The sequence below is a fragment of the Eubalaena glacialis genome, chromosome 10 (assembly GCF_028564815.1).
Source record: "Eubalaena glacialis isolate mEubGla1 chromosome 10, mEubGla1.1.hap2.+ XY, whole genome shotgun sequence".
Taxonomy (NCBI): domain Eukaryota; kingdom Metazoa; phylum Chordata; class Mammalia; order Artiodactyla; family Balaenidae; genus Eubalaena; species Eubalaena glacialis.
In genome coordinates, this window is record NC_083725.1 from 120,455,197 (window position 1) to 120,477,346 (window position 22,150).

At 63.5% G+C, this 22,150-nt stretch overlaps 1 protein-coding gene across 1 annotated transcript in view; it reads right to left on the minus strand.

Annotated features, from left to right (window-relative positions):
• Window positions 1-4,204: 4,204 nt before the first annotated feature.
• Window positions 4,205-22,150, minus strand: part of KCNQ1 (potassium voltage-gated channel subfamily Q member 1) — a 348,499-nt gene continuing 330,553 nt past the window's right edge. The window contains exon 16 of the mRNA XM_061202275.1: window positions 4,205-5,512. Within this exon, the coding sequence (XP_061058258.1) occupies window positions 5,282-5,512 (231 nt within the window). The 3' untranslated portion in view covers window positions 4,205-5,281. The remainder of the gene's footprint in view (window positions 5,513-22,150) is intronic.

A 22,150-nucleotide genomic window follows, 5' to 3' on the forward strand; every position in this document is an offset into this window, starting at 1 on the left:
GGGCTGGGGGACGGCTGGGGCTTCCAGAGTCATGGGCAGGTGGGAGTCCCTGCAGCGTCCAAGTGACACGTTTTCAACTCAGTCTCCTCACTCCCCATCTGTGCGACCTGGGTCCACACGCAGGAGGCAGGAGGAGCTTGGTGTGCCAGGCCCGCGGTGGGCACCCGTCCTGGGCTGGCTCTGGGCCTTCTCAGGCTGAGGGTTCACTGCCCAGATGTGGGTGAGACCTAAGCCTGGGATCAGGTGAGGGGGCGGGAGAGGTGTGGCCCTGGGAATCAAGGGCAGGCCTGCTCCCTCTGGGTGCCACAGAGGTGGGCGCGGGGATGAAGGCTTGAGGTGGGGGGGGGTCTGACGACAAGAGCCGGGGGAGGGGTCTGAGCATTCTCTGGTGTCCAGTAGGTCTGCCCTGAACTGAGCTTTCCCCCTCCTCCACCTTCCGCCTCGCTAAGGGGCCTGTGGGCTGGGGGCTGGGGAGGCGGAGGCCTGGGGATACAGGGATCCCCAGGCCTCCCCCTGGCATCCTGGTGCCTCACGGGGTTCTGAGGGGTGCTGAGGGAAGGGCCAAATGACAGAGTCAGGCCCAGTAGGTCACAGAGGGACCTGCTGAGAGAAAAGGATCTGGGGCTCAGAGTGGAACCCCTACCTCCTGCCACACAGCTAGCACCTGAGACCTGGGCAGAGAGGTGCTGGTGTCCTGGCCTCAGAGGCCTTGGGGGGCACAGTTGGCCAGGACCCCCATCTTTAGAGAAGACCCTTCCTCAGGCCAGTGTCTCTGGCCAGTGTCGAGAGCCTCTACCTGCCCCCGCTCCCAGCCCAGGCCTGATCTGTTGGTGCTGGAGGCAACTCCCCCCTTGAGCAGGTGAAAACACAGCAGCTGGCCAGCGAGGTCAGAGGTCGCCTGCTCCTGGGCTCCGGTGCCGCCCGGCCATGAGGCCCTCTGCCCGCCTGCCGAGGTTCTGCTGCGCAGTGGAAGGGGCATAGGTGGGGGGCGGTCAGCTTCCAGAGGGCCTGGCCCCTGGCCCTCCGCACTCAGAGGGCAATGTAAGCTGGACTTTGTTTGTCCAGCTCTGGCTGCTCTGAGCACGCTCTAGGCCTCGCTGCCTGTCTGACCCGTACCGGGCCCGGTCTCCCCAGCTCCCCAGCCCCCCGGGGCCACAACGATAGGGCCAGAGCCAAGAGGGGGTGCCGCTGGGGGCTGAGAATGGTGAGGCAGACACCCTTTCAGACCCCCAGTGAGCCACTGGGGCCCAGGACCGTGAGGGCGGTCCTAGGATGAAGCCGGGGAAGGCAGGTTTCCGGGGAGCTAGGAAGGGCCTCCCACACCAGGGACTGGCTGCACGTTAGGAAGGGGGTATCTGTCCCTGAGGGTGACCCAGCAGGTCCCCACCGGATGGACGCTCGCGCGGGGCTGCGTGTGGGCCCGTCCCAGGAACCCGGCCCACGGCTGCCTTTTGCCACTCCACCCCTAGCCCAGCTGTCTGACCACCCCGGTCGGGACGCACACCTGACCCCCTCTTCCGGGGCCCAGGGTGCCCAGCCGTCTTCCCCTGAGCATCCATCACACGGCACCGCCTGGCGGTGCCCTGCCTGTTCCAGGCGTGTCCGCAGCCCCAGCAGTGCCGTTAGCCTCTTTCCAGACTCAAATTTTATCCCTTAATTTAACTGGCACTTCCTGAGTACCTAGTGGGGCCAGGCCCTGTGCCAGGCGCTCCTGGGCTCTGGCTCCCCTTGGGTCCTCAGAGTCCTAGCACAGCCCCTTCTCCAGCGGGGGGCCGGAGGGCAAGGTTCCTGACCCCTGCCCAGTGCGGGGGTGGGGGGTGCCTGCCAAACTGGTCCTGAGCAGGGAGGGGGCTGTGGCTGCTGGCAGCTTGGGGCCACTAGGGCGCAGGGCGGAGCTGTGTGTGTGTGGCGGGGGGCATCACGGGTGAGTGGGCAGGGCCTGGGCAGTGGGGGCCAGAGCTGGCCAGGGTGCAGGACAGCAGGCTGTGGGCAGCTTGCTTTGGCGCCGAGGGGGCGCTGGGGGGTGAGGCTGGATGCAGCAGGGACCAGGGAGCTGCTCTGAGGGGACACTCGGGCCAGGCAGTGGGAGTGTGATGAGGCGATAGACCCCAGAACCAGGCACCTCCTGGACCATTTGTCTGGCTGCCTTTATGAAGCACCTACTGTGTGCCTGACCCGGTCCTAGACCTTGCGTGTGTTATGGTCATCAGCTCCTCCCCCACACCCCTTCAAGAGGCGCTCTGTTCCCGCTGCACAGACAGGGGAGGGGGCAGGAGGCTCAGGTCGGCCCCTGGCCCAGGGTGGGGAGGACCTCAGGTTGGGCGGACACCGGCCTCAGAGACTGGCCCCCGCGGCCGAGCCCCGAGCCCTCCAGATGCCGTCCTTCTGCCCGGCTCCAGAGGGCGCCGATGGGGGAGGGGGCATGGGCAGAGGAGGTGGGTGCCCCAGGAGGTGGGCAGGGCAGCCCCCCCAGCGCCACCCTCTCCCGCCAGCAGATGCTCTCAGCACCCACTGGACACTGAGGACCCCAACAAGGAAGCCCAATTGGGAGACAAAGGCCGGACGCCGGGGACAAACGCTCACGGACATTGTCGGCGGGAGCGGCCAGGCAGCCAGGCGAGGCCCACAAAGGGGCCGGGGGCGGGGCCGGGAATGGGCCTGGGCTGCACATGCCACCGTTGCCCGGGCGACGGCCCTCTCCCGGAGAGGTCTGCTGGGCCATTGTCCGGGGCACACAGGACGTGTCATACACCAGATGGCCGTGTGCTGTGTAAGTCAGTTATCGGGGGCAGAGTGAAGGAATGCGGCCGCGCGGCGGGCTGGGGCGCCATCTGTTCCCTCAGACCGCGGGCACCGGCGGGCATTGAGCTCCCGGCCGGCCGGCCCAGCCTCCACTGCGGCTTTAATTAGCTAATTCCATAATTGGGCTTTATTTCAGGTAAATTGCATTTCACAGCCGAGAGGGCGGCAATGGCCCGTCCGGGAGTGAAGCACTCGGGCACTTTGTGCGCACTCGATAACACGCAAAACAAAGCCGGGCTGGGTGCAGGGGCCGCGCCCGGCCCAGATGGGCGGCCCGAGCCAGCGCCCCGAGGGCTGGGGGCCGTGCCCGGCAGCGGGCGGGGCGGGGGCGCCGTGGAGGGCCCCGCTCTCCAGCCAGCCGCCTCCTGGGGTTTCCACAAATATTTACTCAACAAGGAAACAACAGCTTTTGCCTTTCCAGTAATTGTTGCTCTCGCCCCTCCCCCCCGGGGGTTTGGGCTGGGGAGGCCCTGGGCCCTCGCTGGCCCTCCTCCCCTCCCCCACACCGGCCAGTGCCCGAGGGCCAGACGTCCCCTCAGGTGGGAGCCAGGGCTGGGCTCCGGGGAGCCCCTGGGGCTCTGCAAAGGGGGACCCAGGCCCCTCCCCTCCCACAGGGGCCCAAGCTGACATTCCACACGGACCAGGAGTTCCTGCTTTGCGGCCACCTGGGCACCTGCCTCCAAGGGGACTGCAGGGGTCCCGTCCAAGAGGGAGGTTGGGGAGGGCTCCAGGCAGGACCTGGGGGAACGGAGCTGGGCCTGGAGGAGGCAGGGGCCCAGATGCCCGTGGGCAGCAGTGGGAGGCCGGTGGTGGGAGTGGGGGCAGGTGCTGTCCTGGAGTTAGAATTAAGCCCGAGACCTGAGAAGTGGGTGTGGGATGTGAGTTCTGAGGACAGGGTCCCCAAGCTGCTTGTCTGGGGGCGATGACCCCACCTGTTCACCCCTCCCCCCTTGAAGGGTCCCAAGACCTGGGGGTGGGGCTGGTCTCATAAAGGGCTATCAGGGAGAGCTTCCTGTAGGAGGGGGCTTTGAGCCTGGCTGGAGACCAAGGGAGTGGTTTCAACAGATGGAGAGGGGACAGGAGAACCTCCCGGCAAAGGCACCAGCAAGAGCAAAGGCTTAGCGGGTGGGCTGGAGCCCGACCTTGGGTGGGGGGACAGGAACAGCCTGGCCTCCAGGTGCTCCTGGGTCACTGGCGCCACCCCGTTCCCAGGAACACTAGGCCAGGGGGTTGAGGCTTCTGGGCCCCCTCACCGGGGTGGGCGCAGACGGGGTGAGGGGCGCTGGGGTGTTGAGGGGTGGGCAGTAGCTCCACGGGAAGACAGGTTGTCCCAAAGATGGGTCGCTTGCTCCCCCAGGAAAGGAGGCGAGAGCAGGGCAAGATCAATTTTGTGATTCCACGTTTATTAGGAAAAACCTGAACGATTAAGAATCAAAATCACACTGTGAAATTCATTAAAGCACAGATTCCAAATCACCACAGATTATTCTGATTTCGGTGAGACGGAGCACCCCAGAGGAGACGGGTCTCGTCAGAGATGGTGATGCCCGTCTGCTCCCCTGCGGCTCAGCAGCTGGTTGGGGAGGCGACCGTCTGTGTGTCTGTCCAGCCGCTCAGACCAGGCAGGGAGCTGGAGGTGAGGCCCGCACGCAGAGCGGGGTTTGGGGACCCTGCTCTTTTCTCCGGAATGGGTAGGAGAAGCTGCCAGTCCAAAGTGGGGGACCCGAGCACCCCCATTCTACTGGTGGGCGGTCCACCCCCCGTGAAGAGCTCTGGCCACAGCGGCGGGCATGTCCCTCCCGTTGGAAGCTGTGGCCTCAGGAGCAGATCCCCAGCAGCTCCTGGCCTGCGTCAGCATCTCTGGAGCGTGGGGGAGTCAGGCCCAGGCCCGGGGGCCTCTGACGGGCTCTCGGGCCTTGATTGGGCCTTGCCCGTGGGCATCCTTTATTCGGCGTGGGCTGGGCCTGCCCTGCCCTGCCTTGCCTGCCTTCTCCCTGGGTCCCCCTGGGCCTGGATTTGAGGCTGGGGGTGGGGTCCTCACAGACCCTGTCCAGGCCGTCCCTCTGTCTCCCCTCGGGGCCGCCCTGGGGCCTGCACACAGCTGAGCTGCTTCCTGGCCATACATGGGACAGACCAAGTGCCTGGGATGCCCGGCCTGACCCCCGCCACTTTGTCCCGAGTATCATGCAAGTAATGTGGGGGACCCCGGTCTCAGAGCTGAGAGGCCCCTCCTCCTCCCAACACCCAGCCAAATTCTAGTACCCGCTGGCTGGGAAGAGGCGGTCTTGGCGAGCCCCCCAGCCCAGGCCAGAGGGCCCTGTAGCCCACCGGGTGTCTGGGGCCTTGGAGAGCGGGACTGCTCTCTCGGGCCTTCGAGAGGTGGCCGAGGCCTAGTGGTGCCTGTGCTGAGTGGGAGGTGGGGTGGGCCGGGCGGGGCTCCTCCGGGCCTCCCCTCTCAGGCCTGGGCCCCGAGCCCCCATCAGGAGCCCTTGTCGGGGCCCCCGCGGGGCACGGTCAGCTGTTCGTAGGTGGGCAGCGCGTTGCTGGGCAGGAAGAGCTCGGGGTGGATGGAGCCGCCGCTGTGGGGCTGGAGCACCTGGGCCCCGCCCCCGCTGGAGGGCCGGCTGCCGGGGGCGCCTCCGTGGTGCAGGGCGAGCAGCTGGTGCAGCATGTCTGTGACGAGCACCAGCCTCTGGTCCAGCTGCGTCACCTGCGGGGACAGGGTCAGAGGTGAGCCGGGCGCTGTGCAGGTGGCCTCAAGGCCTGGGCTGCTTGAGGGCCAGGGGAGGGGCGGGGCCTGGCCTTGGTCACGCCCGTGTGTGTGTGTGTGTGGAACGCGCATATGTGTGTGTGTGTGTGTCCGTGGCCCCTGTGCAAGTCTGCACGTGTGCGCACACGTGCGTGGAGGGAGCCCTGCTCTGCAGCCCTCACCTGAGACCAGTGGCTGAGCAGGTAGCAGCGCGGGGCCCCTCCCCTGCCGTCTACCCCCACCCCCATGCCCACCAGCAGGGTTTGTGCCTCAGGGCGCTCTTGTCATCCCGGGCACGGTCCCCAACTCAGCAGGGGCACCACCATCTTCCCAGCTGAGCCCCAAAACCTGCACCGATCCCCAGGGGTCAGCCAGGGCCACATGCCCACCATGCTTTTCCCAAAGGCCTTTCCCGCGCTGAGCACTGGGGCTGCCCACCCCACGAGGTGGGGTCGCCCCACGAAGCTGGAGGGGAGGTGGTTGGAGGATGGACCTGAGGCTGCAGGTACTTAGCAGGGGCTGCTGGATGCCCAAGACGGGGTGGGGCTGGCTTGAGCCCGGGGGTGGGAAGAGGACCCCAGGGCCCTCAGAGCAGGGGCAGGGGTGAAGCAGACGTCCTGGCACGAGCCGGGAGGAGGCCTGGCTCACCCTGGGGCCTGCAGTGCCCTTGGGGGTGGTTCCCCCAGGGTCTCCGTCAGAAAATAATACCCGCCTTGGGTACCTGGAACACTGGAAAGACTAGAAATGATGGGGGAGGGAGCGGAGGTGGCCAGATCGTCACCGATAAGGGCCAAGCTGCAAGAACACAGAGCTGCTTCAGGGGAGAGTGTGGCTGGGGGTAAAAGCCCAGGGATGGCTCAGCCAAGGGTCAACGCTGGGGCTGAGGATGGCGGCAGGCCGAGCTGGCTGGGGCCGGCCATCCACCTGGACACACACATGGTCCATGATGTATGTGCTCTGAGCCGCCCTGGGCCAGACTGCCCCAGGACCCATCTGGGCCCCACTGCTGGCTGCAGTATCCCTACCCCAGGACCGGACGGAGCTGGGTGCTGGCCAAGCGGGTTGGCCCCGGGGAAGATGCTGTGGCTTGAAGAGGCCACAAATCCTGTGTAGCTGGGTCCCCGGGTGGGCCCGGGTCCGGCTTCAGAGGGGGGGTGGGGCAGTCCCCAGCCTCCCTCCCACTGTGGACGCTGAGTCAGGGGGGAGGGGCAGGGCTGGCTGAGCGGGAGGAGGGGAGGGTTCTCTCCTGAGTCGGGGCCACGGGGCTCTCTTGAGACCTAGCAGCAGGTAGGGCAGGATGGGGGGCTGGAACGTGGAGCAACAGCCCCCCTATCAGGACGGCTGCCCGTGAGGTGGGGCCTGTGACCCACGTCCCCAGCTTCGCACGGTGGCGGCTGCAGCACTGAGGCCAGTGCTGTCTCCTGGGACCTCCTGGGCTCCCCTGCCCGCCTCTGCCTCCGCAGACAGTGCGGGGGACTGAGACATCCTCCCCTGCCCCTGGGCCTGGGGACAGGGACAGCTGCATGTCTGAGGCCCCCTCACCCAGGCCAGGGGCGCCTAACCTATTTTCCCAGACACATCTGATACCGGAGCCCAGGCTATAAAGGGAAGGGGTGCAGAGCTTCTCTGGTGTAGCTGGTGTAGGGCCTGGGCCCCTCCCTCAGCTCTCCCCACCCCTGCATTCCCCCGGGTGCCTCCCTGACACCCTAGTCCCACCGTATGCTGAGGCCACCCACAGACGCAGGCCCCGAGGCCCCAGGAGAAGAGTCTCGTTTGGGGTCTCTGGCTGGGACCCTTGCAGCCCAGCCAAGGGGGCTGGGGAGGACCCTCTCCTCGGCCCAAGACCGCTGGGGCTCCGGCCGCTGGCAGGACTGGCCCCCCAGTCCCACTGCCCGCCTATGCCCTGGGAGACCCGTGGGGGACCCTGCACGCCTGGTAGCCTGGAATGAGCCTTGCACGAGGCTGGTCCGGGCAAGCTTCATGTTGCTCCACTGTGCAGGCCCCGGCTTGGGTATTGATTGGTTTGGCATCAATTAGAGCACCAAATACATTACAGAAGAAAATTTGTGGTTTCATAAATTTTCACTTTATGGCACTTGAACATCTGTTGAAGCCCCCAGCAGGGCAAGTGGGTATGGAAGCCTTTATAGGGTGTTCTTGGGAAAAAAGGAAATGGAAGAATGGCTGGGATTCAGGAAGGGGTGGGGCTGCTGGGCACGACTGGAGAGGGGGCGCATCCCAGGGGGCTGACAGCACAGCCCCCACTGGGGAGCAGGCGGGAGGCTGGCCCCAGGCCGAGCTCGCCCTCAGGGGGCCACCTGGGGCATTTCTGCCGCTGCCCCCTTGCCCTGCTCTGCTTCCAAGCCCACCTCGGCCCCCTGGGCTGCTGCTCATGGCAGATGGGGCTTTGAGGGGCTCACCGGGCTCCCTGGTCCCAGGGGACATGCTCCCATTAGCCAGACTGCTGGAGGTGGCAGGGGCGCTGGGGGCGAGCTCGGATCTGGGCCAGAATCCCAGAGCTGGCCCAAAGCCTGGGCCTCACGCCTCCCCCTCCTTCTCGCACAGGAGAGGAGCGGGTCTGGGGAGGAGCGTTAACAGGCCGCCACTGATGGGCCGGGAGAGAGAGCAAGTGGGGAAGCCCGCAGGCCACACCAGACTCCTGCCAAGGCCTCCCGGCCACTTGCCGCATCCTCCTGGTCCTCTGGCCACCCTCAGGGTCCCCCTGGGTCTTCCTGGCCCCCTGCAGGGTCCTGCCGCCTGCCCAGCCCCACGCCTGATGGGCGGGGATCCTCTCCATCGCTCGCCTGGTCCAGCTTCAGGGCGTGGTGATCAGTGGGTGGGCCAAGCCCTGTGGAGCCCTCCTAGCCCCCAACCCCGAGAGCCATGTCTCCTCCCCCGCCCGCAGCTTGGTGGCTGACCTCGGTGCCACACACCACCTGGGGCTGCCTGCTGCTCGTCGCTGACTCTGGGCCTCCGTGCTGTCCTCCCTGGGCCTCTGGGCTGCCTGAGCTTGCCCTGCACTGCCCAGGGCCCGGTGGTGGCCTCTGCCCGGGTGGGCTCCCGTCCTTCTCAGCGGCTGATCCCCTGTCCCCACAGTGTGGGGTGAGCCTGGTCAGGCTGGTCCAGGAGGCCAAGTCAGATCCCACGCTGAGACCCGGCCTCCGTGCTGTCCTCCCTGGGCCTCAGTTTCTCAGCTGGGAAGTGGGGGCATTCTACTCCTCCCGTGGCGGGTGTTCTTGAGGATGGAGCAGGACAGTCGTGTAGGAGCCCGTGCCCGCGGGCTCTGTGAGTGTGACTCACACCTGCCACGCTTCTCCAGGGCTGAGCGCGTCCCAGAGAGATGGTCCCTGGGTCCCCCCACCCTGGGTTCTCCTCCTCCCAAGGAGAGTGCCTTTATCCTGCTTCCTGTTCAATGGTGACACCCAGCGAGCACTTCATTCGGCCGGAGGGAGCGGCCTGAGCCAAACCCCAGCCGCAGAGAAGTGCGTCCCTCCGGGCAGGTGCCCAGGCGAAGTGCTGTCACCCTCAGAGGAAGGCAGTGCCCACTCGGGGACCAGGACGGCCTTCCCCGGGAGCCGCTGGGGCACATCAGTTTTGGGGATCTTGGATCTCGTCATTATCTGCAATTTGATAGTGACTAAAGGGCAAGGCCAACAAAAGCTCCCTTGTTCCCTGCCTCCACTCACCAAATTAATAACCATAAGACGACTCCCGGCCCTCGGAAGAGAAAAAAAAGCAATTAGAATAACAGCCAGTTAGAGAGCCCCGGGCGGCTGGTGATCAAACCCAAGGCGACGGGATTCCTGTTTGATGTGGTTATGAATTTGTTTTCAAAAGAAAATCTTGAAAAAGAGTCTTTCAAGGGAAATTTTTGCAGAACCTGCTCGGCCTTGATCCCAGCTCTGGACCCCGCCGATGGCCCTGGCCACGTGCAAGCCTTGGGCTCTCTCGGCCACACTGGCCAAAGACGGGCAGGAGTGGGGGACACCGAGGCCTGGGGCTCGCAGGGAGGGAGTCCCCTGCCCTGCGGCGCAGCTCGTGGTGCCCCAGGGTCCCTGTGGGTCAACATCTAAAGGGGGAGGCAGGGCTCCTCTTGGGACAGCCCAGGGCCCTCTGCAGGGTCACAGGGCAAAAGACCTCTGGACCCTCCTCTTGTTTGCAGACTGTGCTGGACCAAGAGTCACTGAGCCACTCTCGGGGGCAATGCTCACAATACTTAAACACCAGGCACTGAGCTGGATGCCAGCCCTGGGGCCAAGCTGGGCTGCAGGGAGTTGGGGGTTCCAGGTATGTCACGGGGTGCGCGGGGGCCTGAAGCCCCAGGGAGCCCTGCCCAAGCCCACATGCCGGCGACAGGCGCAGGGACACGGCCATGACTGCTCAGTGTGTCCGTGCACAGGCCCGCTCAGTCCTCCTGACACCCTGTGACACGGCTCTGCCCCCTTCCCCTGCCTTCACACACAGCAGGGAGCATGGGAGCGAAGAAGCCAGGGAGCAGGGGTTGCAGAGGGGCTGCTGCTGGCCTATCTCCCGCTTCTGCCCTGGCCACAGGCCTGTGGCACCTGCGAGGCCCAGCACTGCCCAGGTCACAAGCCCCTGCTCCCCGCTGCTCCTGAGCCCATCAGACAGGTGACACAGCTGAGGCCCGGGGGCACAGCGGGCCTTGAGTCCCTGGACGCAGCTTGGAGGGACGAGGTGGGGCCCGCTCACAGCCGGGGCAGGTCCAGTGGCCCATGGCAGGGGTGCTGAGCCTGCCACACCTCCACCCGGTCCCCATCCTGGCCGCCCAGAGAGGGAGCCCTGTGCTGGACAGCTCAGGGCAGAAACCCGCCTTCCCTGTCCAGGGCCCCAGCCACACCTCACAGGCCCCCGGGTGGGCAGTCCACCCTGCCCCCTCCCGAGCGTACAGTTTGTGAGAAGCCCCCAGCACGGGGCAGGACACAGGGTATGATGAGTGAATTCTGATGGGTGGAAGGAGTGCCCGCTCCCACCCCTATTAGAGCCCGGCCACAGCCTTGGACGACGGGCCTGCTGCACCCATTCTTGCCCCACCCCTGGCCCTGGCCCTCGCTCTGCAAGCTGCTGCTTGGTGAGGGAGGGGCGTGGGGGTGGGGGTCACGGTGACCTGCGACCTTTGCCCCCTGTGCCCTGCAGCACACGCAGGCGATGCTGAACACCCAGGTCTAGGGCCATGGATGCCACCGAGAGAAAGCACCAAGGGGAGGGGCGCTGGCTGCGTCCTGGTGTCTGCTAGACCATGGCAGGAGGAGGGCCACCCTGATGTGACAGCTGTGGTCTGCTGTCCTCTGACCCTGAGCACCCAGGCTCAGGCTAGGGACACATCCAAGACCCACACGCTTGATCCCTGGGCACCTCAGGCCTGAACGCAGACCATAAAACCATGGTTTTCCTGCACCTCTGTTGAGGCCTCTCTCTCTCTCTCAGCACCCACCCTGTTCCTTGCCTATTTTCCTCATCCCAGAAAAACACTCCAAAATCTCAGCATCATGCTTCACATTCTGTCTGTCAGCAGAACTTGGGAAACCCCTGCCCACCCCTCACTGGCTCCCAGCCCAGGCCAGACCGCCAATTTTTTATGCTAGGACTATTGCAGTAGCCTGCCAGGTAGCCTTCCCCCACAATGTGGTCCTTTCAAAACACAAACCAGGTCACATCGTTGCCCTACTCATAGCCTCCTGAGCTCCCACCTCACTCCCAGGAGAAGCCTGAGTCCCTCTTGTGGCCCTAGACCTGTCCCCCTTTGCTCTATGGCCTCCTCCCCCCACCCCCCCCCCGCCCTTCTTCCCTCTGCATTTACTCCAGGCCACTCTGCTGGTCCTCAAACGTGGCAGCACATGCCTGCCTCAGGCCCTTTTCCCCAGCTGCTCCCCTGCCCGCATCAACCACCCTCCACCCCCGGACCTCGCCAAAAGCACTGATCGCGGCCACGTCCCTCCTTCTGCCATGGCCCCCCACCATCCCCACGTTGGCCCTGATTTTCTCCAAGGCCCCTGGCCTGCGGTTGTATCTGCTCACTCCCTAGCTGGTTCTCCCACTAGAATTAGGCTCCAGGAGCCCCACTCCTCTGCCTGTCGTTGGTGGCACGCAGAGGGCCCAGTTCACATTTGTGGAATGAATATGGTGGGTGCTACACAGCCCAGAGCCCCCGGGGAAACTGTCTGCCAAGGGGGAAGGGGGAGGTGGTGCGGGGTACCTGCCTGCCTAGGGCCAGCTGTCCTGGGGGGAGGTCCCTGCCCGGTGGGCAGCCTGGCCCCGGCCCCCAGGCCCTGCCCCTGGCGCTGGGCCTCCCTGACTCCTGGGAGTTTGGGAACGCCCCTCCCCCACGGCGAGAATGCGGGAATAACACCCATAAATCATCCTTTCGTTAGAGCCCGTGGGGCTGGCGGGTCTCACAGAGCTGGGTACGAGTGGAAATAGATCACAGCGCTTCATAACATTGTAATTTATGGCAGGAGACGGTGTAATTGTGTTTATGACTTTGTTTTAGTGCTTTAGCTCTTGGAGAAAAATCAGCCGTGTTTTCTAGCTGCCGAGGTTTTACTGCCAGTCCCCAGGGCGGCCGGCCTGCCGAGCTCTCTGTCCTGCGGTGCTCGGTGCACCCAGCCTGCTGAGGAGACGGCCTCGGAGCCCGGCCCACAGCCTGCTGGGCTGGTCGTGCGCTGGGCATGTGGGCCGGGGCGGGATGTGTGCACGCCGGTCTGCGGGAGGCCCTGGGGAAGGACGCGTTTTGGGTGTGCGGGCCGCAGGGCAGCGGGTCAGAGCCCGCGGGGAGGGCCTGGGCACACGGACAGGCTGTCTGGGCTCATGTCCTGCCTCTGCCGCTTCCTGGTTGGGTGACCTTGGGTGAATCACTTGGCCTCTCTGAACCTCAGTTTCCCCATCTGTAAAATGGGGATGCTGGTAGAATCTCCCTCAGTAGGATGTTGTAAGGATTGAATGAATTAATGCAGGAAACCACTGGAAAGAGTGCTTGGCATCTGGCAAATTCTGATTAAGTCTCCTGTTGACCATTACTGTAATTATTGTTAGTAATTTGCCTGCGTGCAGCGTGGCCTGAGGGCCAGTTGGCATGTGTACGTGTAGACGTGTGTGTACATGAGTACTCGGGCTTTACGAGGGCAGGGAGACTGCACGTGCAAGAATGCATGAGCCGCCTCGGTTGTGGTTTTGCACAATTCCCTGTACCGTCCACCAAATCATTCCCTGAGCTGCCAGAGGGTGCAAGCGTATCTGCCTGGACCTCTGGGCCCCTGGGCCTTTGCACGTGCCACGGAGGTGAGCACCCTTCCACCAGGCGGTGATGCTGCTGGGATGGGGCAGCTCAGCGGGCGAGCGGTGGGAGCCCGACTCAGCATGGGGGCTCTGTCGGGTGCCAAGCGTACTCTCCTCACTGGGAGATAGATGCCACCATCTCTGGAACCCCTGGTCACCAACACACCAGCCGTCTGCCTGTTTCCCAGGGTCCTCTGCCCAGGCGGAGTCCAGGCAGGGGGTGAGCCTTGGCCAGAAGAGGTGGGCGATGTGGCAGCCACTTGTGCCCTGGCCCCTGGGACCGGTGCATTGGTTCAGCATCATAAATCAGCCAGGGTGGGCATTTCAGAGGCTGTAGACCAAGGCCTCTGTCCTAGCCACTGTCCCTCAAATCTCTCACTGTTCTGGCTACTGGGTGGCAGGTGATCTGAGCCGTCACCAGAGTCAGCCATGCCTCAGCTGGGTCCTCGGCACAGCATGGTCAAGGTCCTGGTCACCCCAGACCCTTCTGGGGGCCTGCCAGTTCCTGGCTGACCCTTGCTGACCACCCCTTAGGAGTGCAGGTTGCTCCCCTCTGAGAGAGTGTCACGATGGAGAGAAGACCCTTCTACCTGCCCCACAGATACACGCTCGCCCAGGGGCAGCCCCACAGATGCCTGGGGTCCGCCAGGCACCCTCAGCATTGCTTCCATCCAGGCTGACTGCTGAGGGGGGCGGGTCTCAGGATCATTATCATAAACCACAGCCACCTCTCCAGTGTTCATCCGCCGCAGCCGGGACAATCTCGCAGGCCCTCTACACCCAGCCCAAGGACCCCCGTCTGTCGGCACCATCTCTACACAGACACCCTCGACGCTCCGCCCCAGCTCTGCACTCTCCCCCGGGGGCCCCAGAACCCCGTCTCCACTGGCAAGCAGGTCTAACAGCATCTTGGTGCAGCAGGGCCCAAAGAGAACTCAGACTCGCCCTGCCCGCAATCCCATCCTCCCATCTCAGAAAGTGGTGCTGACACCCACACAGCAAAGCACTGGATTCCCCTGGCGCTCACCCATGTCCCACCCGCTCTCGAGAGCACACGCTCTGAATCCAACACCGCCCCCTCCACGCCCCCTGCCCAGGCCAGTGGCATCCCTGGCCTGTGCTGTTGGAATCGCCTCTACTTGACTGGTCCGTCCCCCTCCCATTCACTCCAGCAGCAGCCAGGCTGAGTTGTCTCCCTCCGCAGAATTGCCAGTGCACGCAGAGTGAAATCTCACCTCCATCCACAGCCCCTGAGCTCCGCGCAGCCCCCTCACAGTCCTCCCTGACACCCTTCTCTCAGATCCTGGGCACAGTCCTCTCGATCCTGCCTCAGGGCCTTTGCACTTGCCATTCCCTCTGCCTGGAAAACCGTCCTCCACCACAACATATAACCTGAGCTCAAATGTTGAGAGTGGGCTTCCCTACCACCAGCTGAAAGCTCTTGCGGCCAGGCCTTTGACCATGCTGTCACATTCACTTCCCCAGAGGGTCTCCCAGAGCCTGGCACATGGTAGGTGCTCACTAAATACACTTGGGATGAATACAGTTGGTGCTTCACAGATATTTGCTGGATGAGAAAATGAGGTCTCTGTCATCTCCCAGGGCCCCAGTAGTGGGGTGGGGGGCAGATGTCCTCTAAGCCCATTGCTCTTTCCCTCCCCAAGGTGCTGCTGGCCAGGCCTTTTCCTTGTCATTGATTTGTAAGGGCTCTTTGTATATTAAGAAAGTTTGTCCTTTGACATGGACATCACAAATGTTTGTTCCTAGTGTGCCATTGGTCTTGTGAATTGGTTTATGGCAATTATGATTATCATTTTTGCTCATGTCATACAGAAGTTTTATTTACTTTTTCACTTTTTTATGTAGTCAGAGTTGTTTGTCTTTTCCATTGTGGCTTCTAGATTTTGTGCATGCTTGGAGTAGCTTTCCCAATTCCGACCCTGAAACATTTTTTTTCTAGTACTTTTTAGATTTGTATTTTACCCTTCAATCATTGAACGGTGTGGGACTGATTTTGAGCTGCAGGCCTGTTTTCAGCGATCAGCCTGTCGATACATTACACTTCACCGAAGGATCTGTCTTTTCCCCATGGAGCTGGAACATTCTTTTTGTACATGCTTTGCAGTCTACAGTGAACCGTCTTACTTAGGGTGGTCTTAACGACATGTGTTGCTAGTGGGTGGCAGCGCTGTTCTTTCTTGTGGTGAAAGACATTGCTGGCCCCATCCGGCAGGTCCAGCAGGGGAGGTGGCCAGGGGAGCATGGACCAGCTCACCTGGACAACCTCAGTGACCTCTGCCCTCAGCCCCCCGGTCTGAGAGATTTTGCTTCTCTGCTCAGAACTCTGAGAAACCCCGCTTTGAGCTCTGAACAAAAAAGAAAGTCTGGGCCGAGGCTCCAAGCTGTCACCCCTCCCCCAGGCAGCTCCAGCATGAGGCCTCCTCTCTGACCTGCTCCCGCCTCTCCTCTCTGCCACCGCTGCCAGGATGTCTTCCTGGATTCTCGCGTGGCTCACACCATCACCTCGCCCACATTTCTGCTCAAGGCTCACTTCCCCACGAGACCTCCTTGGGCCCTGAGCTAAACGCAGCGACCTGCCCCCATCCTCCATCTACTGTCTTTTCCTCCAGGACTCACACCGACGTCACTGGTTTATTTATTGTATTTTCCATCTCTAGCTGCCCGCCCCCGCACCCCCAAGGACGAAAGCCCCACGGGGGCTCTGCGTGTGCTGTGTTTACCGATGTGCTCAGTCCACACTCCTGGACACTGAGCCACCTCCTCCCTCCAGCCGCATCTCTGCGGGGGCCACGTTTGTGCCCAGAGTCGTGCACAACCACCGCCTGACTGTGCCCACTGAGGCCGCCCTGCCTGGACTTCGGGGAGGAAGGCTCATGGGACAGCTTAAGGAGGGGGCAGTGGCAGAGTCAGGGAGCCCCAGGCAGCACACAGCTTCCTGGGCTGCACGGGAGCCTCTTTGCTTGGAAGGGGGCCTGGGCAGTGGGGACCAGGATGCACGGAGGCCAGGAAGCTGCCCACGGCCACCTGGTGGGTGGGCTGGTGGAGGGGGGGGGGACCCTGGCTCAGGATGGGCGGGGCTTGGGTCTCCCAACAGGCTGGCCAGCCCCTAGCTGGGGCCTCAGGGGGGTCCTGCCAGCAGAGGCCAAGTGGGGGCTGCCTGCCCTGCCCACATCGGGCAGCCCCAGGCTGGCCGACTCAGCCACCCTTCTTGGGGCCGGGCGAGCGGGAATGTAGGGCAGGCTGGAAAAAGGCGCTGGAAGCCGAGAGGCCGTGTTTGTGTTGGCGGCAGGGCGGAGGCCCCACCTGCATTTGATTCTCCCCCGCCTCCCCCTCCCTCGCTGCCCCTCTGACGAGCCTCGAAGTCCTGGAAGCCAGGGGGACGCCGGGCGGAACACTTTGTACTGGGAGCCAGCGAGCACCCGGCCACCGCAGCCAAACCCCAGCCCCGGCGGGCGGGCAGGCGGGTGACACGCGGCCCAGTGACGGCGGGCAGGTGGGCAGGGCCGCCCAGCAGCTCCGTCTTCATAGTCCTGTCTGCCTCTGGCTGCTGCTACCCTGGCCTGGCCGCCCCCAGTCCCCCTCCCCCCCACCATCTCGGGGCCATCAGCCAGGGTGTGGGCAGTTCAGGACCCCTGGGCCCGCAGTGCCTCTCGAGGTGGGTTCACCCTCCGTGAGTTCCACAGCCAGCAGGCCTCCCTCCACGCCTCGCACCCCGTCCTTGCCCTGGTGAGACCCCTGCAAGCCGCCTACTGCTCTCAAGACAAAGACACAGCCCCGCCTCGGCCAGAGGGTCCCTCACGGTCTGGGCCCTGTGTCCCACCTTGGCCACTGCCCCTTCCTGCCCTGCACTGGCTTCTATCAGTTCCTTGGATGTGCTGTACCCCCTCTCTGCCTCAGGACATTTGCACCTGCCGGCCTGCTTTCTAGAACATTCCACCCCTCTCCTGATCCAGCAGACGGTCTCATTCTTCAGGCCCCGAGGCGAGGGTCTCCTCCTTAGAAACACCGCCACCCCCCACCCCAGTTTGCCTGCCATCACCTCCCTGCTCTGCCCCTTCCAGCCACTCTGGTCTGCCCAGGTACCGCTTGCATCGTTTGCTTCCTAAATGTCCACCTCCCTGAAAGCGGGGATACTGCCAGGCAGTCCTTGACCCCTGACCACCTGGGGGACTCTGGGCCTCCGTCACCTCCCTAGCAGGGAGGGGACAGAGAATCTGTGCTGCAGCTCAGAATGGAGACTGATGCGTACGTGCCTGGAGTGTCCTGGGGGCAGGGTCTAGCTCCTCTGGACAGACCCCAGCATGCCCCCCAGGCTCCCAGCACCTCCCAGTTGCCTCTGACCACTTCCCCTGCACACACAGCTTGGTGCGGCTTCTCTCCGTGCCCCTCTCCGGCCACCCTTGGCTGTTCTGTTCCCACTCAGTCCTGGACTATGTCCTTTCTCCGGACACCTGCACAGCTTTCCGGCTGCTCCCTGACGGCACAGGCCCCCAGAGCCTCTTCCCCGGACAGTTGGAGGCCTGCTGACCCCACGCCGGCCGGCCTCCGGGACAGTGCCCGCGCGCCCCCGCCCTGGCAACACGCTCTGCCCAGCTGGACGTCTTGCTGTTCAATGAACCTCTTTACAAAGGGTTTGCATGATATAAGTAGATATAAGTACTCTTCCAAAACATCTTCTCTAAGAAGTAAAAACATTGCAAAGAAACATCCCCTTTGACCTGGCCCGTCTGGCTTTGTTTCCCGCCCCCGTCCCAGGTAACCGTCTTAGTGATCTGGTGTTTATCCTTCCAGCCATTTCAAAACACGAGCTCGCGCGCATGCGATACAGTATCCATCTGCGGCAGGCTTAGCATGAACGGTAACATGAGATGCTAGGCTCTCTGCTCGCTCCCTTTCACTCAACACGGGTTTGGAGGCCGCCCGTGTTGAAACATGCCCACGGAGCCCGCTCCCCGGGGCGGCGGTGCAGCGGGCCTTTCCACGGGGCTCTGGAGACGCCACGTCGTCAGTGTCCGTCTGTGGACGGGGTGGGGGGGGCTGAGTGCGCCCCAGGCCACACCCAGGGGAGGGCACCGCTCTCCAGGAACGGTCTTCTTGGCGTCGGTGTCGGCTGCGAGGCTGGCCCTGCAGGGGCCCTTCCACACGCTCCCAGACAGGCTCCCCCGCCCCAGCCCCGCGCCCCTCCTCCGCTCCGCTCCTCCCTGATCTGGGGGAGAGGAGCCCCCCCCCCCGGCCTGTCCTCCCGTCCTCCCAGTGGACCCAGGCGGCTCAGCCTTCCCCCCTCTCCCCAAGTCACCAGCCACAGAGGCACCCAACAGGGTCAAGGGTGGAGACTTTCAGGGCCCAGCAAATCCATCCAGAATCTGAGGCCCCTCCCACCCCTGCAGCTGCCGCCCTGGGCCCGGTCACCAGCATCCCCCGGATCCTGCCAGTGGCCCCCCGCCTGCTCTCCCGTGGCCACTCTTAGGCCCCAGGAGGGGGACGTTAAAACGGGGGCTCCCCATGCCCTCAGCCTGAAGGCCAGGGTCACTGCAGTGGCCCCGAGGCCATCACGATCTGGCCGGGTCCTCCCCGCTGCCCCAGCCCCGTGGGCCTTCTGTCCAGGCCCCGAAGCGCCGCGGGCTCTCTGCACCTGCTGCCTCTGTGGGGCGGGCTCTTCCCCCAGGAGCTTCAAGCTGCCTCTGCCCTCCTCTGAGTATTCACTTAAATGCCCTGTCTCAGGGCTGCCCAGGTACTCTTTCTGCAGAGACACCCCTCCCCGGCACCCCTGCCATGCTCGACTCCTTGAAGGCAGGGCTTCTGCTTTGTTGCCTCGCAGCTGCCGGCCCAGTGTCTGGCACACAATAGGTGCTCAGTAAAGACCTGCAGGATGAGTGGATCACCGCCACCAGAGGCCAGACCGCCCAGGTCAGCCCCAGGTAGGGCAACCAGCAGAGGGGCTGAGGGGCTTGGCCTGCGTGTGTGTGTTCTGGCACGTGTGTGCCTGTGTGTGTGCGTGTGTACACGGGCAGAGTTCCACCAGGGCTGTGCTGGGCCCTACGCTGGGGAGTGGGGGAAACCTGGAAACTGGCACATGGAGCAGAATCCAGGGGCGGTGCCAAGGGCTGGGGGGCTGCAAGAGCTGGGCTACAGGCTGACCACCCCCAGCCCAGGGCGGGCCATGCCTGCCCACCCTTCAGGTGCCAGCGTGTCCAGTCTCCCTGCCTTTCCTGCCTCGGTCCTGGCCTGGAAACAGCGGCCCCATGACTCAGCCGCCCAGGGCCGGGCTGCAGCTGCAGCTGACCCAGACGGGCGGGCAGCCCCTGGCCCCCCGGGCCCCCCAGGCCCACACCCAGGTCAGGGCCACCCCCGGCCCCGCCCCCACTCCTGGCTCCTGCTCCTAGGACAGGATTCCCTGAATTAGCCCCCCTGAGGCTGGAACCAGGTTGGAGGCTGGGCCGGGGGGCTCTGGGCTGGGGTCCCAGACCCGGGGATCTGGATTCGAGCCCCCGTCCTGGCACCTGGAAGAGGCTTGTGGGGAAGGAGACGTGGAACGGGCTGGAGCGCCCTTCCTGGAACCTGCCTTCCTGGGGAAGCCGCAGGGATTTCTGCCCGTCCAGGACCAAGCCCTGCACCCTGCCTGGCGTTGGAGGCCCAGCTGGGGGCTTGGGTGGGCCTTCGCCACCTTGTGCACGTGACAACCCCCTCCCAGGCCTGTTCTCTCCCGGCCTGTGGGACCCACAACCTGTGAGCCAGAAGCCCCTCGGCCCCATTCTTCCTCCGCCCAACACCGGGCTCCCTCCCCACCTCTGTCTGCACACTCTTTGAGACGGGGAGCTCAGTCCCCCACGCTCGCAGTGGAGGGGCAGCGCCAGCAGCCCCAGAAGACGGGGCCCAGGGTGGCCCATCCTCTCTGCCCCCCCGGCCCCTCCTTGGTGCTTTGCTTCACGGCAGTCCGAGTGCCAGCACCCGCTCCCGCCCTCGCCTTGCCTGCTCACCTCCCCTGCTGAGCCGCCGCATCACTGGGTCATGACTCACCCACGTGGGCACGTGGCCCTGGGGGGCCTGCTCTGTCACCTGGCCACGCAGATGCCCAGTGTGTGGGGGGACCTTGTGGCTAAGGGGGCGCTGCTGCACCTCCGCCCCACCCTGAGACCCACTGTCAGGGAAGTGGGTGAGGAGGAGGGGGAGCAGGGGGGCCAGGAAGCCGCTGGGGCTCCAGGCCGGGCCCGAGCGCTCCAGCCCCCTCTGGACACACTTGGTGGGTCCCACTCCCCTCTGCTCCCAGCAACCCCCCAGGTCCCGGGCTTAGCTTCCCTACTGTTGCCGGTGGTCCCGCCCTGGGGCCTTTGCCCGTGTGGTCCACAGGCCCCCATCCTGCCTGGTCTCCAGCCTGGGTCCAGCCACATGCAAGCGTGGGACCTGGCGTTCCTGGCGTCACGCCCCTGAGCCTTTGTCTCTGCGTCTGTGAGACGGGCATGCGAAGGGTCATGCCATGAGGCGGTGGAGTGTCAAACGTGCCTCCCTAGCAGGGTATCTGCCTCCTACCCCCTTTCCATCTCCAAACCCCTGGACCCCAGGCCAGGCTACCTGCGGCTCCTGTGCAGGTGACAGGGCTGCCCCTCACTGTCCCCACGTCTGCACTCTTGTGCCCGCCTCATTCCAGCCGCCACACTGAGGCAGGTGACCTTAGAGGTCCCCAGCCCTGATCCCGAGGTGTGTGGCCAAGTGGCCGGGGCGCTGGAGGGGATGGGGTGGGGTGACCTTGGGGGTGGGTCAGAGACCTGGGGGCAACTGAGCAGTGGGGGTTCCCAGGACGGCCCACAATGTTCGGAAGGTGAGTGAAAGTGTGGGGAGGCCTCCACCCCGGAAGGAGGCCCCAGGCTGGCCCGCGGCCCACCTGGCCTGGGCTGACCTGAAGGCGAGAGATTCAGGCCGTCCTGCGGTTCCCCGCCCACACTTCCTGCTCCTGGGGCCGAGAGGAAGAGCTCCTTGGGACAGTGGGCCCGGGTCGGGGGGACCCAGGCTGACCAGACCGGGTATGGTCTGCAGGCTTCTGGGAGGACCTGGCTCACCCTCTGTCACAGCCTGCAGGTTCCCCATTAGTGCCTGGATCTGGGGGCTTTGGAGACCATCCTTGGTACCACTTGGGTCACAGCTCTGGGAGGCCCACCCAGGCAGGAGGCCAGGGCCCTCTGTCAACCTGAGTTAAAGGTGGGAAAGGGGTGCCCACCAGTGAGCCCTCCTCTCTCACCGCTGCCCCATCCCATACAGCCCCAGCCCCCTGGCTACCCAGAGGGCTCCTGTCCGGGGACCAGCCAGCCCCAAGTCTGCACACGTGACATGAGGACACACCTGGCCTGCCTCTGCACCCACTCTCCTGCCCTTCCCAAACCCAGTGGCACATCTCCACCTCCTCCTCACCAGGGCACCGTCAGACCTCCCCATTTTCTTCCTCCATTCTGGAGTTTTCTCACCATCAGCAGCAAACCCACCTGAAGAGCTCCCATGGGTGGATATCTTTTATCCTCAATTCCTGACCCAGAGGCAACCCCTCAACCCTCCCTGCTGTCTCTTGCCTTTACCTTGGTATTTCTAAACCACACGCTTATATGTCCACCCCTTGCTTTTGAAGTTCTAGACATTATCTAGTGACTGCCTAACAGGGAAGACGAGGGATCAAGATTTCATTTTCACGTCTCTTGCCCCCTGCCACTCCCCTATCCTGCCAATATAGTTACATTGCAATTCTAGGCTAAATAAATATTTACTGTTTGCATTTTATGTAAACATTATGTAACAGCATCACTATGTAAATGCTATTTTCAGCCAAATCATGTGCTCTTCTATGATTATAACTTTTTGTTTTCCCTGGGGTTAAAATTGCCTTTATGTTTTGCTTAGTTTTCAGTGCATCTGTCACTAGTTTGCTCTTGAACTCTCTGCCAGAATTGTAAAGCTTCTATCCATCCTGCTGAGAACAGCAGCAATCTATCAGCCTTATTCTTTTTTCTTCTGGAAGTTTCTTCCTAGGGCCCTAGAAGGATTAGTTACTCTCTAGGCCTGCTGAATAGTTGTAATGCTAGACTTTCTTTCCCCCATCATGTTAGGAATGTCCTTGGCCTCTTTTTTTTGGGGGGGGGGTGATGTGTTGGATTCCCCTGGTTCTTGGATGCTGTGCTTCTCCCTTCTTGGTTTCCCCCTCCTTTTGCTGGAGCATATCCTCAAATAACTTTCTGAGAAAAGGTATGCGGTAGGTAAAACTTCTGACTGTGCACGTCTGAAAATGTCTTTAATTTACTCTCA